The sequence below is a fragment of the Pezoporus flaviventris genome, unplaced genomic scaffold (genome assembly GCF_033815535.1).
Source record: "Pezoporus flaviventris isolate CSIRO_AGI_PZ_B2104156 unplaced genomic scaffold, CSIRO_AGI_Pfla_v1 ptg000025l, whole genome shotgun sequence".
Lineage (NCBI taxonomy): Eukaryota > Metazoa > Chordata > Aves > Psittaciformes > Psittacidae > Pezoporus > Pezoporus flaviventris.
In genome coordinates, this window is record NW_026892573.1 from 4,304,627 (window position 1) to 4,322,091 (window position 17,465).

Sequence of the window (17,465 nt, forward strand, 5' to 3'; positions counted from 1 at the left end):
CAGGACTTTGACATTCACAAATTAATTTCTTTACCCAACCTATCATATAGCCATTGCATTGCATGATCTGACCACCATGTTTACAAAATTCTGAAATACCTGAAAAGCCTACTAGCTGTCTCATTTCTCTGTTAAAATGACACAGTACAGCTTTTTTGACTTCTCTATATGCACTGATAATTAAATCACCATCTTCTTTCTGCTAGGCCATTATAGCTACTCAGCACAACATATATTTGTTTAAAATCCAAGAAATTATTTGGAGTATTAAGGTATTCATTACTCAGTATGACTGCTGGTGCCAGAACAAAGGCCAAAGAGAATATACGTTTAATTCAGGTTATATGCTTAAACCAAGTTACAGAATTACTTACACGTGCTCCATCTTTCAAAACAAGATGCAATGTTTTCACATCATTTGTTGTAACAATGTAAGAATTCACTCACCCTAATTGTAAAATCCATTAACGAAGACGTATGACACCCTACAACTCCCCTTATTGGGTATAAGAATATATACCACTTAGTAAACTGCAAAAACTTGTTACTTCAGCTTTAGAAGAAAATGAAACAGGGTCTTCAATGCCAAGCTATTTCTCTGCAACAGCCACACACAGCAGGATATTCAAGCTGAATTCAACTCCTACAAAAAGACAAATGGAGTAGCTCTCTAACACCTGGAATCTGACAACAGCAGAGGTAGTCAACCAGCTTATGAAAAACTAACACTGGAATCAGAGATAGCTTGCATGAACTCTTGGAAGTCTTGCATTATAACTTTGTAATGACTGAAAATGTACTTAAGAGGAAAAAAAAGGAACAAAAAGTAAAAAAACCCATAAAGACACCTATTGTAAGCTAGACAGTATGTTCAGTGCTTCACAGTATAAATCTTCGTAAGTATGTCATTTTATTATTTATTTCCAAACCTGAACTAAATTAAGAATAAAGCACATACCGTAAGTCTTCTGTACAACAGTACAGTACAGAAAGGAAAATAATCCAGACGTGTATATTGATGACTTAAAATTATCAGGAAAAATAACAGCTTTTTTTTTTTTTTTGTGGCTGCAACAAACAAATACACCACACACATACATCTTCACTGGGTTTGTTGGATTCCTCTAATAAGCCAGTGCAGCTTAAAAGTGCTTGCTTCAGAGTCAGCTTTTCTGTGTTGCTCATTTTTAAAAACAGACCTGCAGAGCTATATGAGCATTAAAATTCTTTTATGTGGTCCTACAGGAAAACTGAGGCTGCTCAGTCTGGAGAAGAGAAGGCTGTGTGGAGAGCTCATAGCAGCCTTCCAGTATCTGAAGGGGGCCTACAAGGATGCGAGAAAGGGACTCTTCATCAGGGACTGTAGTGATAGGACAAGGGGTAATGGGTTCAAACTTAAACAGGGAGATTTAGGTTGGATATAAGGAAGAAATTCTTTACTGTGAGAGTGGTGAGGCACTGGCACAGGTTGCCCATGGAAGCTCTGCACGCTTCACCCCTGGCAGTCCTCAAGGCCAGGTTGGATGAGGCTTTGAACAACCTGGTCTAGTGGAAGGTGTCCCTGCCCATGGCAGGAGGGTTGGAACTGGATGATCTTAAGGTTCTTTCCAACCATAACCATTCTGTAATTCCATTCTGTAATTTCATGATTCTATATCCTTTCAAGAAAAGATAACCAAATGCAACACTGAGAACTAGTACACCATAATTCTACAGCATCAGGTGTTCATCTGTGTCTTGGCCTAAGGAAGTTATTCCTTCTGGAATAACTTTTAAATTAGAATTTAAAAAATCTTAAGTCAATAAAGCTGAAAGGGTAGTTTAAAATGATCTCAATAGGAGAAACAGGTAATTAGATTTTAGACTGATTATGTGTGCTGAAAAAAGAGGGAAAGAAAATAAACATCTCAAGATTAATGAGCAGTTTGTAGTAAGTATTGCTTGTAGGGAGACTATAAGCTTATTTTCCTACCCAAAACCTCTCCATTAATTTGATTGTTAAAGATCACAGCAAAATTAGATTTATTTTGAGAAGGATAATATACGTAAACTCAGTTAATTTTTGGAAGAAAGATCATCAGATGACTGTAATTTATTAGGAGCTAGAAAAGGCATAACACACTATGCAGCAGGTTTTTTTAAATGAACCCTGCATCACATTTTCCAGTCATTAGTCACTAGAACAAACACACTAATACTTGACAGGAAGATGCAATACCATAGATAAATTCTTTGAAAGGACATTAGGAAAACCAGAATAAGGTATTGCAGTATCTTCTAAAGCAATAGTAAGATTATCAGGTAACAAGTAAAATTTCTACAGCAGTTAGTATTCTGTTGATAGTGGCGAATTACCAAATTTACAACAGAACCAAATTGCTTTAGCACGTATGTTACTGCCTAGAAAAGTGGAAAACAAGTTATCTCACCTTGTAAGAAAAGATACCACATGGAGAACTAAGACTTAATATGGCTAATTTAAGGGCACAAACCCTTTTATTTAAAAGCTAAAGAAAAAAACTTCCTACGTTCTCTATTTGCATGAAAGAGGCATCAAACCATAAATATTTATAAGCAGTTTTTCATCTTTACAGAGAACAACTCCTGTACACCAAAACCCACAATGTTCTTACACAACTAAATAACTGCAGATCTGTATCATAGTTGAGGTTGACTAGTTTTACTTATGACTTCAGTGCCCACATCTGTAGTAGCTCAGGGGGGAAGCAGTTCTCCCACTAGCTGAGAGTAACCAACTTCCCATTGCAATGGAAAGGATCAATACTTTTCATCCCTGAACATCTTTATTTGTGTAGAGGAATGCCTGTGATAGACACTCTGCAGACGAGATGATGGGCTGCAATTTTTGCATTTCCTACAGCTGAGACAGCATGAAGCCAGAAAACATCCCAGAAAAATTTCTGCTTAACACCTGCTCATTATTTACACTCATATCTCACCAATAAACAAATGTTCTAAAGTTTTCAAACAATCTCATTACACAAAATGTTCTTATTTTTCTTGTTCTGAAAATAATGAGTCTGAAGCTGCTTCTTAATTCTCTCAACTTTAACTACTGTTCGTACTGACACATTTTTGTGAGTCACTTGGGAGCCAGCTAAGGACAGTGTAAATGGACTTCCCACATTGAACAATCACTACTTGATTATCCAATTTTATGAAGATAAGACGAAGTATTTTTTAACTTTTTTTTCTTCTACTGACAATTTTGATTTAGCAGGCCATGCTACCACAACATACCTAGAGTAAGAGCTAGCTGGGGTCATCTAGCTGCTACTTTGCCAAAATCATTGGTAAAACACAGAATCACAGAACAGTTGAGGTTGGAAGGGGCCTCTGGAGGTCATCTGGAGCCACCTAGAGCTTTTGTTACAAACAGCTTTTGATTATCTCAAAAATCAAGGAGTGTAACATATACCAAACTTTTAAAAAAAGGTACTAACACAGAAAAATTAAAATTGTGCCTTCCTGAACCAAGAAAATGCGCTGCTTGGAACACAGATGTTCTCCCCACAACTAATTTTTCTTAAAGGGACTATCATGACAGAGAGACTTTGGTTTGCTATCAGAGTAATGACGAGCACAGCCCGCGATAGTAGATGATACTTTGAGAGGGTTCCTGTTACAAGCTGCTCTTTTTGGCTACGTGACTTAAAGCCAGTCCAACCCCAGCAGAACAGAGGTGGGGGTTTTCACAGATCTTGAGTTGACACTATGCCATTGAACATACGTAGTGTTAGGTCAGCAGAGCTCCTATACTGTTTCCCAAACCAAACACAACCCCAAAAAAAAACACCAATAAAAGCACCGAACAAAACTCCCCACATTAACAAAAAAAAAATCAACAACCAAAATCAAACATTTAATGGTAACTTTAGCTCTTTTGGCAAAAGGGCTGAGGTATTCTTCTATAAAAGACACCAACATCAATTACATTGTATAACAAACTCTATTACACCACTTCAGTGTTTTTCCCCCTTGTTTACCTCACAAGCTATTGAAAGTAAACATTTCTGGAATATCTTCACAATTTTAGCACTTAAATACCATTTTTTAAGAAAAGAGGTTTCGAAAAATTGCAATTAGAGTAATAAATCAGAATACTTCTGAATTTCAGCCTTGCTTTGTCTATTATTTATTCACTAGTTTTATTTATTATGTAACACTACATTTTAGTAAAGATCTTCATTATATTAATTTTAAAGCTCTTACAGTTTTTTCCATTCCAGAATTTTTTTTTCTGGACACATCTAAATTATAGCCACTGACAAGGGTATTTTATAGCTAAGGATATATCTTCCTGCTCCAGAACAGACACTCTTCAGTTGCAACACCCATTCTGCATAAGCATTATTATACATACATGCATATTTCCTGTTTTGTAGCCACTTGTATGAAATGATAGTTGATATGGGAAAATGCAAGAACCCATGATGTTATCATCATCAGCCATTTCCTGAGGGATTCACTACCCCACTAGAAACTCAGAGCCTCAGGATATGCAGCTGACAAGCGCACGCTCATTTCCAGACAGGCTAGTTGAAGCGACACTAGAGAGTCTGCAACCTAAATTCCAAGAACTAATGAGCTACCATCTGTCAGACACATTTCTGAAAGGGCAGAGAACATCCACCTTCATCTGACGCTGAATTGCTCCACATTTTTCATGAAGAAAGTACTGAATTATTCCTTTCTCTTACAAGGTAATCAACTAAAATGTATTCTTGGAATGTTCAACTCAAGATCTGTAATTCAGCTATAGGAGCACTATTCAAACTATGATATTTAAAAATACCTTCCCGTTGGCATGCTTAATGGTACTGATGGGAGCTAGCTACAAAATCTGCAGAGAAACCCAGGACTATCACAAGCGAAGGGCACATTGTAGCATGCTGTCCTGGGTTCAGCAGTAGCAGCCATTTTTCTCCTTCTTAGTAGCTGGTGCAGTGCTGTGGTTTTGACTTTCAGCCTGGGAACAGCACTGATAACACTGATGGTTTTAGTTGCTGATCAATAATGTTTACTCTGACCAAGGACTTTCTGAGTCTCATGCTCTGCCAGGGAGGAGGGGAAGCCAGGAGGAAGCAGAGACAGGACACCTGACCCAAACTAACCAAAGAGGTATTCCATACCACAGCACGTCATGCCCACTATATAAACTGGGGGCAGTTACTCGGAAGGGCTAGATCACTGCTCGGTCAGGCTGGGTATCGGTTGGCGGGTGGTGAGCAGTTGTATTCTCTTCCCTTGTTGTTTCCCTTACCGTTATTATTATTGGTGGCAGCAGCAGTGATTTGTGTTATACCTTAGTTACTGGACTGTTCTAATCATAACCCGTGGGAGTTACATTTTTTCGATTCTCCTCCCCATCCCCATCATCACACCAAACATTGTGCTTACACAATATTCTCCTGAGCAATCTGAATTTATGTTGAAGTATTGTTCTGCCTGGACACAGCTCACTGGAGAACATTTTTTCAAAGAGACACACAGAAATACAGAAATACTAAGCTACAGAAATACTAAACTATTCTGCAAAATAATTGGGATTTGAAAAATAATAGTGTGTTTAATCTGAAGGAGTGGGTGGCTGCTACATGCAGAGAAGACAGCAGGGAAGTTAACAGAAAGCTGAAAGCAGCAGGTCACAAAAGCAGCATTTCACAAAGCAGTGATGGAAATCTAGGTGAGGTACTATAAAAGAAAACAGCAACAGAAAAGTGATGAGGTAGATCTATCCAAGTATTAGGGATACATGACATCTGAAGACAAAAAGGCGCAGGAGAAAGTGAGAGCAAAGTGTTACAGAGGATGTGCTGTTAAAAGGCAAAATACCAAAGATGCACATTTTTATTAGCATTATTTTAAAAACAGTGATTATGAAAAAAGAGTGGTGAAGACAGGAAGTTGAAGACAGAGAGACATTAGGAATGAAGCTGAAAAAAGATGTAGTTCAATTGAAACTGAACCTTCTATTCAGTCTTTTTTCAATTTCTTGATTTATAAGTTCATGTTATAAAAAGCAGGCAAATAATTTTGTATTATTTCAGCTTTTGAATTGTTTTCAATTGGTTTGTTGTCTTGAAGCCTGTTATTTAGCTTGCATATAAGAAAATAATTTTCTAATCCAAATGCTTATGGGTGAAAAAGAAATACATGTGATTAGCAGGAGCGCCAAAGGAAAAAACCATAAAGCCTTTTCTGTGTAAAATATTTCTTGTCTAATGAGTGATATATTCAGACAAACACCTTTGAACTTCTTCCCTCACTGAGTATCTCGCGCTTCAGGGAAACTCTCTAGAAATGACAGCAAAATATTGCTCTCTTCTTGAGCATGGTTTAGCATCAGTACTCTCTGACTACTCCTTCTATTAAGCAGCGTGATTACATTAGATTCTTGTACCCCCTCCTGAATCTGTCAGCTTACTGCCTTTGCCTATAAAACAGATACATTCCTGTGGTCTGTGCGCCACCTACCATGATAGGGTCTTTGTTCAAACAGTAAAAACAAATTAAATTTCAGAAACATTAGTTTTATAACATATGAAATCAGCTTATAAACACAAAATATGAAAATATAACACATTATTACCTATGCAGCTGTAGATACTCTCTGGGCCTGTTTAAAAGGTGAAGGAATCTGTCAACAACCTTGTTTTTTCCAACACCCTGTAAAAAATAAAGACATAAAATAGATTAACACATTTAAGAATTACAAACAAGGAAAAGATAACTTTCCAAAACTGTTATAATATTCTCCATATTCCTTTACAGACAAATACAATTTCAATCCATACCAAAGAATTCTGATCTGAAGGGGGCCTATAGGGATGCTGGAGAGGGACTCTTCTTTAGCTGGCAAATGAAGTTGCGAAGCCACTGGCCATCATATTTGAAAGATCATGGCAGTCAGGTGAAGTTCCCAATGACTGGAAAAAAGGAAATATAGCCCCCATTTTCAAGAAGGGGAAAATGGATGACCCAGGGAATTACAGACCAGTCAGTCTCACCTCTGTGCCTGACAAAATCTTGGAGCAGATTCTCTTGGAAGGCATGCTAAGGCACATGCAAATCAACCAAGTTCTTGGTGACAGCCAGCATGGCTTCACTAAGGGGAAATCCTGCCTGACCAATTTGGTGGCCTTCTATGATGGGGCTACAGAACTGACGGACAGGGGTAGAGCAGTTGATGTCATCTACCTGGACTTGTACAAAGTTCGACACTGTCCCACATGACATCCTTGTCTCTAAATTGGAGAGACATCAATTTGATGGATGGACCACTCGGTGGATAAAGAACTGGCTGCATGGCCGCATGCAAAGAGTTGTGGTCAATGGCTCAGTGTCCGGCTGGAGACCAGTAACGAGCGGTGTCCCTCAGGGATCAGTGTTGGGACCGGTCTTGTTTAACGTCTTTGTTGCTGACATGGACAGTGGGATTGAGTGTGCCCTCAGCAAGTTTGCCGATGACACCAAGCTGTGTGGTTCGGTTGATACGCTGGAGGGAAGGAATGCCATCCAGAGGGACCTCGACACTCTTGTGAGGGGCTGATGCCAACCTCATGAAGTTTAACCATGCCACGTGCAAGGTCCTACAGCTGGGTGGGAGCAATCCTAGGCACAGCTGCAGGTTGGGCAGAGAAGAGATTCAGAGCAGCCCTGCAGAGAAGGACTTGGGGGTGTTGGTCAATTAGAAATTTAATGTGAGCTGGCTTCAGTGTGCACTTGCAGCCCAGAAAGCCAACAATATCCTGGGCTGCATCAAAAGGAGCGTGACCAGCAGGTCAAAGGAGGTGATCCTACCCCTCTACTCTGCTCTTGTGAGACCTCACCTGGAGTATTGTGTGCAGTTCTGGTGTCCTCAACATAAAAAGGACATGGAACTGTTGGAACACATCCAGAGGAGGGCCGCGAGGATGATCAGGGGAATGGAGCACCTCCCGTATGAAGACAGGCTGAGGAAGTTGGAGCTGTTCAGCCTGGAGAAGAGAAGGCTGCGTGGAGACCTCATAGCACCCTTCCAGTATCTGAAGGGGGCCTACAGGGATGCTGGAGAGGGACTCTTTATTAGGGACTGTAGTGATAGGACAAGGGGTAACGGGTTAAAACTTAAACAGGGGAAGTTTAGGTTGGATATAAGAAGGAAATTCTTTCCTGTTAGGGTGGTGAGGCACTGGGATGCGTTGCCCAGGGAGGTTGTGAATGCTCCATTCCTGGCAGTGTTCAAGGCCAGGCTGAACGAGGCCTTGGGTGATATGATTTAGCGTAAGGTGTCCCGGCCCACGGCAGGGGGGTTGGAACTAGATGATCTTAAGGTCCTTTCCAACCCTAACTATTCTATGATTCTATGATTCTATATGTATTTTATTTTACATACGTGTGCACGTATATATATCTATTTCCAAAATACTTATCCATCTTACTAGGAATAACCAGAAGCAGGATTGCATCCCTAGAGTTATGTCACAAGTGCCAATGCACCCTTTTCACTAACACCACTTTTTTCCAGCCCTTTCATACTAGGAAGCTGGCTTTACACTTCATAGGAATAGGCAATTCTTGGTGGTCATGAGAAATGTCCTGTAACTGCCACGTAGAATTAGAGCATTGCCTTGGTAATATTTGCAGCTATCAAAGAAGGCCCAGATGGAGTCAGAGTTGGGTTGGAGAGCAAACTGATCTACAACTCTTCTGTTGCAGGATGTCTGCATTAGCAAGCTGTGCAGAATGAAGACAGTGGATTTACGGAGTGAATCAGGTGCTGCTAACACCCTGGTGTGTGTGTGTCCTGCACAAGCAGTTCAGTAGATGGTTCTTCAGCCTAGGCCTACCCTGGTCCCATGGAAGGAATTATCAGAGGGCATGAATTAGATGTGCTGCTGGAGAATATCCTCCACTTTAGTCTCATCCTAAGAGAATCCAGGTCATACATCCCTTGACACATATCAAAATGCAGTACAGAGATTCCCTTCAAAAGTACATTCCTGTTCAGGAAAGCCCCATCCAGCCTGGCCTTGAACACTGTCAGGTACGGGGTATCTACAGCTTCTCTAGGCACCCTGTGCCAGTGTCTCACCACCCTCACAATAAAGAATTTTTCCTAATGTCTAATCTAAACCTCCCCTCTGTCAGCTTAAAGCCATTCCCCCTTGTCCTGTCACTAGAGGACAAGGTAGGCTAATGTAAGCGAAGACCAAGATGACAAGTCAGATGCACAAATTCTTATCCATCCTGCAAGGACAAGGCTGCAGACTTGGAAGCTCCAAATGACAGTGAGATTGCCAAAGGTTGCAAAGAAGAAAGAAAAAGAACTTGTAGAAAGAAAAGTTCAATTGTAACCCAGCCAACAGCTGTTTGACAAGACACTTTGCCTCTGCTGAGATTCTAACTCTGCATGAATGCATCTAGTAGTCCACACCAGTGTAAAGAAGATAAATATAACCCACAGAAAGATTAAAGGGATTAGATTAAACCAATTTGAGACTCGCTAATCTGTTTCACTTGGCATTGAATCAGAATGGAAGCATTCAGAGCTGCAAGTTATGACATTTATGACTGTAAGTTCTAGCTGAAAGACGGTAACTGCCAGCTGCAGAACTGCAAACTGTTTAAACTGCTCAGAACGGGACCACAGTCTCTCATCTGCCTACATTTATGAGAATGAAGAATCATGCAGATATGTGTAGTAGTTGAAATCATGGAAGGAGAGTTCTCACCACAAAAGCAGAGGGTAAAATACCGCAGAGCTGCAAAAAATAGAGCTACCTATATTCTACCGAAAACTAGACTCCAACATAAGAAAGCCAACTCAAGTTAATGCTCTGCTGCACTCTTCCTCATGAACCTTCTTTCATCTGATTCTTCAGAAAAATCTACAACTTTACACACAGGTGTATTATGAAGCTGCAACACAGTATCTATCACCAGTTATTTCTGAAAACTGACACTGGAAAAACAGTTCTCCACTGCTTTGAAACAGAGGATGAAATTGTGCTAAAAGACTCTTCCAGGAACTTAAAGAACATACCCATTTGGAGGGAAATAAGCAACTTCAGGAACTGCATCAGAAGCATCAGAAGAAACCAGAAATGGGTTAAGAATATTCTAGTAGTGCACACGGACTGTTTTATTCCCATATGTTTCCTAGTACCTGCAGTCATGGGAAAATAAATAGGACTATTCCTAATGTCAAGCATGAAATACCCATGCTGAAAGCATCTTCCTTTACTTCTCTCAAGAGAGCTAAAGATGACTGGGCAGATGACTCCACAGAGTTTCTGTACCAATCCCTAGCAGATTGCATATCCTTTTTGCTTCACCGTGGGACTCCTGCCAGTTTTGTCAAGTACAAAGATGAAGAAATAGATCAATAAATTGAATTAATGTAAAACATACTTAATATCAAAGAAAATACTGCGATTAGAAAAATAATAATAAAAAGATTATTATTAAAAATAATAAAAAGGCTTTTGTGTGCATTAAAAGAAAGTGCATGTGTTTTCTATGATAGATTCTTAAAATGATACCTGGAAAGAATATTCTCCCAACTACAAAATAACACTGCTAGATTCTTTTTCTCCCTGCACAGTTCCAATAGAAAGAGGACCAAATAGCTGGCTTTGTGTATTTCTATCCATGCTGTTATCATCAACTATTACGAGGTTGCAACCCACTTCTGAGAGAACCCTCACAGGCCACAAGCATGGTGGAGGATGGGAAAGAGCAAGATTAACAACGTAACATAATGAAGTCAATGGGAGCTGTGCCATGACCACATCTCACTCTTTCTTCATTTGTTTTTGCCCATCTAACCAGACTCCCCACACACCTCCTTTGATTTCATTTAAGCATACCTTGACTTCAGAATGCGATACATATTTAAAAGGTGCATGCAGTATTCTAAAGCCAAAAGGCATTCCTACCAGATTTTAGCTATTATAAACACGTTAACATTGCCCAACTTCTAGACTGAACTGCTTCAGAGAGTACACTGTGTGCCTTCATAGAGGCTGTGGTGTACCACATTAAATCCTTGGCTGGCAAAGTAGCTGGAGCAAAGTTCAAGTCAAAGCTCTTTGATTCCATCCCTCCACATTCCTGCTTCATGACAAGTTACCACTTCTTTTTGTCTCAGTTACTTCACTGAGAACCCTCAGTATAGTTGAAAGGAAGAAAGAGACCAAAGCTATTCAGGAGCATTCATTATCACCATTAAAAAACTGGAAAAAAGAGCTTGGATGAGTTCCTGCCATAAGTACTCTTCATTGATGTGAGGCCAAGAAAAGTATTTAGTATTTATTCCAAATTCACCTGACTTTCATGGGATAAAGAATATGCCTGGTGGTCTTCTTCAGACAAACAAGAAATGTAAAAAACACTAACCCATTTTGGAAATAAACCCCTCTGAAACGAGTTAGTGGCCCCTCAGCAACAAGAAACGACAAAAATGGCAAGAAAGTCACCCTTATAACTCTCATATAACCCCAGATCTTCTACGCACCCACACAGCAGTCAACTACTTAAGCAGAAAGAATCACAACTGCCTTTCATATGAACTTACTGAAGTCTGAATTGAACTTGGCCTGAATTCAGAATGTCATCTCATGTAATTTGCAACTATTGCAGCCTAAGGTAATATTCAGGGGACAAAACAGTTCACCTTTAACACTCACTGTATGTTATTTATATACGCCCTATTGCTGCTACTTAATTTAACAGAAATATATGCTAATTAGGGAGAGAAAAACATCTGTGTTGGTGTTTCAGCTGAACTGAATAAAACATTTCAGAAGGCAAATATTAGACTTTTTTTTCTGTCAGACATATGGGACAACTGAAACAGAAAAATGGGAAGTAAATATCTGCACTAATGAATAACAAAAAGGAAATTATGCAATTGGAAGGCAAAATAATCCCTGATATCATAAACACTTGCTTCCAGTGATAAAATTACTCAATCTTCTAGCAGCAACTGCAGTTTCAAATAGAAACAAGGTTGTTACAAGTCCCAGGAGGCATTTTGCAATTCAGGATGCAGCTATTACAGTAGTGGGACAAATTTCTCCCCTGCACAGCCCAAGTAAGTCCAAACTTATAGTCCAACTTATAGTCCAAAAGAACTGGACCCAATTTTCTGAAATTAATAGTTTGCCTCTTAGAAAATGAAAAAAAAAAACATTATTGGGAAAAAAAATCCAAACCATGCTGCCTCATTTTTATTTTCTTTTAAATGATTTGCAGGTCATACCAAAGCAGTTCAAGAGGTTGCCATGCTGTGCCTCTCAGTACTGCCCTCCAGCTGAGGCCATGCAATCAAGCTTTTTTCCACTTCAGCACACAGCTATGTACATAGCAGAGCACCTGTTTCATTACAAAAGAATGAAACTTATTTTGAAACTAGTGAAAAAAGCACTTTTTCACCTTAGGAAATGTTTGGGTTTTTTTTTGTAATTAATTAAAAAAACCCATATTATTAGGGAATGAAAGACAATCTTGACTTCTCATTAAATTTCAATATACAAAAATCTCATGTCAGAGTTCTCTGTGACTTCAGAGAGTTGTATCGATAGCATCATTATCACAGAAACTTATGGCTGAACAATGAAAATTAAGAAAATGAAAATTCTTTTGCTAACGTATGGTTTCTAACACTGAGTCTGGCACTGAACCACTTTCCATGCCCACAGCTTGCCTGTTTCTGGCAACAAAAAATTTGCAAGAATGCACTCATTTTGATTGAGGCTGCTATTTTTAGCCCAGAGGATGTATTTTGACTTTAAAGAAACGTACTACTATCAGCAGAGCAACAAACAACATCTACATAGAAATCTCTCAAGCACTCCAGGTGTTACTAAGCTCATCACTCCCTGCTTGGAATAAATGTCAATAATGAAGTGCAATAATCACAGTTGCTAGCAGAAGACCACTGCAACAGACCCTTATCATTGCCACCTTGATTCGATGCTAGTAACAAAGGAAAATACTTCCACAAATGCAGTGGTGATTTAAATCTTGCCCCTGATGCAGTCTATATATTTATCTGTCACAACAGTAAGTATTCTGTGGTTTAATATCTCATTATTTTGAGTTTATCATCTGGGGCACGCAAAAATTATGGTGATTTTAAAATAATAAAATTTCACAATAAGAACACATAAACCTAATTCCCTTACAGAAGGCATGAAAGGGAAGTTTTGGATTCATCTCTGATTACTGGTCTACAAACACTTGTAGAATTTACGCCTTTTGCTGACTTCAAGCACAACCTTCAACTCAGATCCCTGTCAGGCAAAATACGATCTTCACATTTCCAGCAACTTAAGACAGTTGTGGTTCAATGGAGAAGAGCATTTGTAAATTATGTAATAGAAAGAATCCGTGGGAAGAAATATCCAAAAGAAAAATCAATTCATTGATTCTTTCTTAATTCTGGTTCTTCAACATAATTTGTAAAGTCAAATATTGTAAATGCAATACTGTAAGCAGAGACATACTTAGCATGCCTATTCTCATATATGCACATATAGCAAGTAAAAGAGAAATATTTTTTAGAGTTTTTCACAACTGTTACACAGAATTCCTTAGGCAAAAAACATCACAGTATTAGGCCCAATTTAGCTCATTTGGAGCTCAGTTTCTTCATGCTCAGAATAATAAAAAAAATTTGGTTGAGGATAATACATTCTTGCCTTGCAGAGGAGGCTGTCCATTTTTACACAAGTTCAAGCAGGAAAACAAAGTCTTGTTTCTAGAAATGTTAAAACGCCAAGCATTTTCCATTTCAAGTTTTCTGGTGACTGCTATTAATACACTCACAGTATCTACTTAATTCAATTTCATAATGAGATAAGAAGATTACCTTAGAAGGAAAGGTCTATTCAAGCATATCCTTTTAAATATTTCTAAGATGAACTCAATCATTTGTCCTACTAAGTTCTTCAAGAATAAAATAAATTCCTAGTGGAGCCCAAGAGGTTATTTAAGTTGATTTCTCAGTTAAAGGGAGGCAGTGGAAAGGATGAAATTACTTCTTCTATCAGGGAAATAAATTAGCAAATGTGCCAAAATGCCATTACATTTTTAAGTTCTTTTGATGTATTTGTGACAGTCTGCTTGCCGTGGGTGTACACCAACATTTTTATTAAGTGCTGCCAGAGATTTTGGCATGGTCTTCTTTCTAATTATTTACAATAATCATAGAATCAGGGAATACCAGGTTAGAAGGGACCTCAAGGATCACCTGGTCCAATCTTTCTTTGCAAAAACAGTCTAGACAAGATGGCCAAGCAGCCTGTCCAGCCTGGTTGTATGTATTGAGACTTGAATCAGAATAAAAAAAATATGTATTATTTAAAAGATGTATTATGGAGTGGATAAGGGGTAGTGAAGAATTAATGAACGCTTTTTAACACACTCAGACTACAGTCTCATTCAGGAAGCAGTATCAGAGGCCATATTTAAGGTACTGGCATTTCCTTTAACTGGAAGCTATTCTGTAGATGAAAATTCACACCTACCCACTGCCTTTCCTAAGGACCAAAAGAAACCTGTTTGCTCATATATTAAATGAAAGCACATTTTAGTTAACATCCAAAATAAATCAATGCACACTGTAAACCAATATTTAGATGAAGAGGTATTTCATGGAATACATTTATGATGCAAAATCCTTGCCCATATAAGCTCCACGGAACACACACGAATGAAGTGGGTTATAGCTTTCTTCTAAAGCTGAACACTTCTAAAGACGTCTGTAAGTATCTATTTGTCTTCAAATATTCCTCAGTTTCATTAAGGAAACCAATCCCAAACATCCATCAAGATAATTAAATTCTAATATAAGGAATTTCAAATACTAATTGTCAAAGTTGTTATTTTGAAAACAAGCTTGGTAAAAGACTCCCACCAGGTAGCTTTTAACTAAAATGATTACACAGCAGACTACACTTGCAGACTTTGAAATAAAGAGGAAGGTCTTCTGCTAACGGTAATTTTGCATGTATTCATGTGTTATGAAAGAGGCAAAAGAGGAAAGAAAGCCACAGTCAACCAAGCAAAACCAAATTCAGACTCTAAAAGAAAGACTACAGAGCAAGCCTTGCACACTGAATCACAGCTGAACAGAGATACTCACTTATATCATCATAATTTTGATGGACCAAGTTACGTTCTATTTAAATATCTAGGAAATGACGCATGAATTCACAGGGATGTTAGTCACATGTTTTGAATAACCGGTTTCAGAGTATTTGAATTGTCAGTTCTTTACACCAAACTTCCATGATTCCCTCATTCACCAACAAGTACAACAGAAAGGAACTTAAAACAGCAGTTTGTATCTCCACAGAACATTATCTACTTCTTCCAAATGCGAAACACAGGTACACACTGTTATATGTATCCAGCAATCATATACAGACTGAACTGCTGAAGTAACTGAAAAGCAAAAAAAAAAAAAAATCCTATTTTTTTAATCACTTGATTTAAAAAAAAGATTAAACCTCTCACATCTTCAAAGGGAATATATATGCACAAAAACCGTGAAAGCATATTGATGTAATATGGTGGCTTTTCAAGTACTTGAACAGGATTCATCACATGCTGCAGAAATGTACAGTGATATATTTGATATATTTAAGGAATTAGCCAAACAATTGTTGGTGTGGTACTAAAAGATTGCAGAATGGCAAATACAGTGTTAAAAATAGTATTTAAAAAAGAAAAAGACAGGTGGCCTTTTCCTAGTCACGCATAAAATGAGTGGAACAAATAAATAAAGAATAAACCTGGAAGTACTCGGAAGTATGCTAGCATCTAAAAACCAAAACCTGTACATACTACTCATTTACCAAAGAGAAATCATAGTAAATCAATCTATTTTCCAACTGAATGATAAAACTGATCTCTAGAATCAAAGCAGTACATTGCAACACTTCAACGCAGTTAAATCTTTTAACACTGCCTTCAATTAGAGTTTCATAAGCTTGGAGAAAATGTGGCACACATTAAATTATTAAAGATGAGTATACCACCGCTGGGGAAATACCTTATACCCTAAAAATTGTACTTTCATTGTCTTCACAATTTTTCTGTCAAATTGGTAGAACATAATAAGGGCCCTCCCTGAGTGTGCTACCAGGTTCTTCAAGTTCTTCTCCCCCAGGGAAGGTTTTACTTAGCTGTGTCGAATGTCAGCTCTGACATGGCATTGCTGCCTCCCTGGGCTCCCCTTCGCCCCTCACGATGCGGAAGCTGCATTTACACTTAGGCCCTTTTCTTGGCTCCTTCCCAACCTACATTGCAGTGATGCTGTGCCTGGCCCTGTACCTTGCTGATCCCAGTGTGGACCTGCTGACTCGTCTTTCCAGGTGGACCTCAGACTGCCTTGTCACCATGGACCAGTCTGGTAGCCACTGGGCACTTGGCTGACCTGATCATATTTGGACACTGTGGGACTGCAAACCTTGTCATTAAGGACATCATCCCTGGCTCTGTTCCTCTGTGGAGCAGCCCGCTCTTGCTATGCCCTGACAACACGTTCAGCAGGCAATTTGTATTATGTAATATTTTCAATACCAACGAGGAAGCTGGCATAGAGAGCACTGTTTATGAAATAGTATCAATAGATCTTATTTCATTTATGAAATAGATTAGTTTCTATTTATGAATAGATGACACCTTTGGGGAGAATTTGACGTCATCCAGCAAAAGTCTACAGAGGTTTCAAGTACATCTTTGTAAATTCAAGCTGTTAAAAAGGACTCTTAACAGATGACACTGTATATAACTGTGCACTTCAATTTTTATATATGCATATTAATAACAATTAGCATTTTATATTCCTTGCCATGTAGGTTAGACCACTATCATTTTGTGTTAGACTTTTTCCAGAGGCTATTGCACAACATAAAGAGAAACATCTGCTAGAAAATTATTGTGTCCTTGCTAAGGGAAAGCTAAACTAAAGGGAGGTTACTTTATGACAGAAAAACCAACCTGGCAGCTTGGGAAGTATCACTTCCCTGAACACTTCAAACATACAGAAGTAATAACAAAAGCTTTCTCTTTTCCCACACCTAACTGGTAAAGTATATAATTCTGTTCAAGTCACCTAACAGTTCCAGTAACAGTTTAAGATTATTCAGAATAACAAAGATTTTCAAACACACCCAACTGGAGAACATTTGCCCATACCTCATCTTGGGGAGCCTATGAACTGTTAGGTGTCATGAAACAGGAATGACCAAATAAAGAACGCAAGAGCCCCTGTGATCTCACCAATAAAGTCTCCATCAACAAAGATGCTAGCCAAAGAATAAAGGGAATCTGTACCTATTTTAGGAAAAAAAAATTATTTTGCTACCAATAAATAAGATTCAGATAATACTTATTTGAACACCTCTTATCTGCCATTGGGAATTTTAAAGGAGAGGTTTGACACATAG

At 38.5% G+C, this 17,465-nt stretch overlaps 1 protein-coding gene across 1 annotated transcript in view; it reads right to left on the minus strand.

Annotated features, from left to right (window-relative positions):
- VWA8 (von Willebrand factor A domain containing 8) overlaps positions 1-17,465 on the minus strand; it is a 178,177-nt gene that overhangs the window by 83,489 nt on the left and 77,223 nt on the right. The window contains exon 21 of the mRNA XM_061457275.1: positions 6,614-6,690. Within this exon, the coding sequence (XP_061313259.1) occupies positions 6,614-6,690 (77 nt within the window). The remainder of the gene's footprint in view (positions 1-6,613; positions 6,691-17,465) is intronic.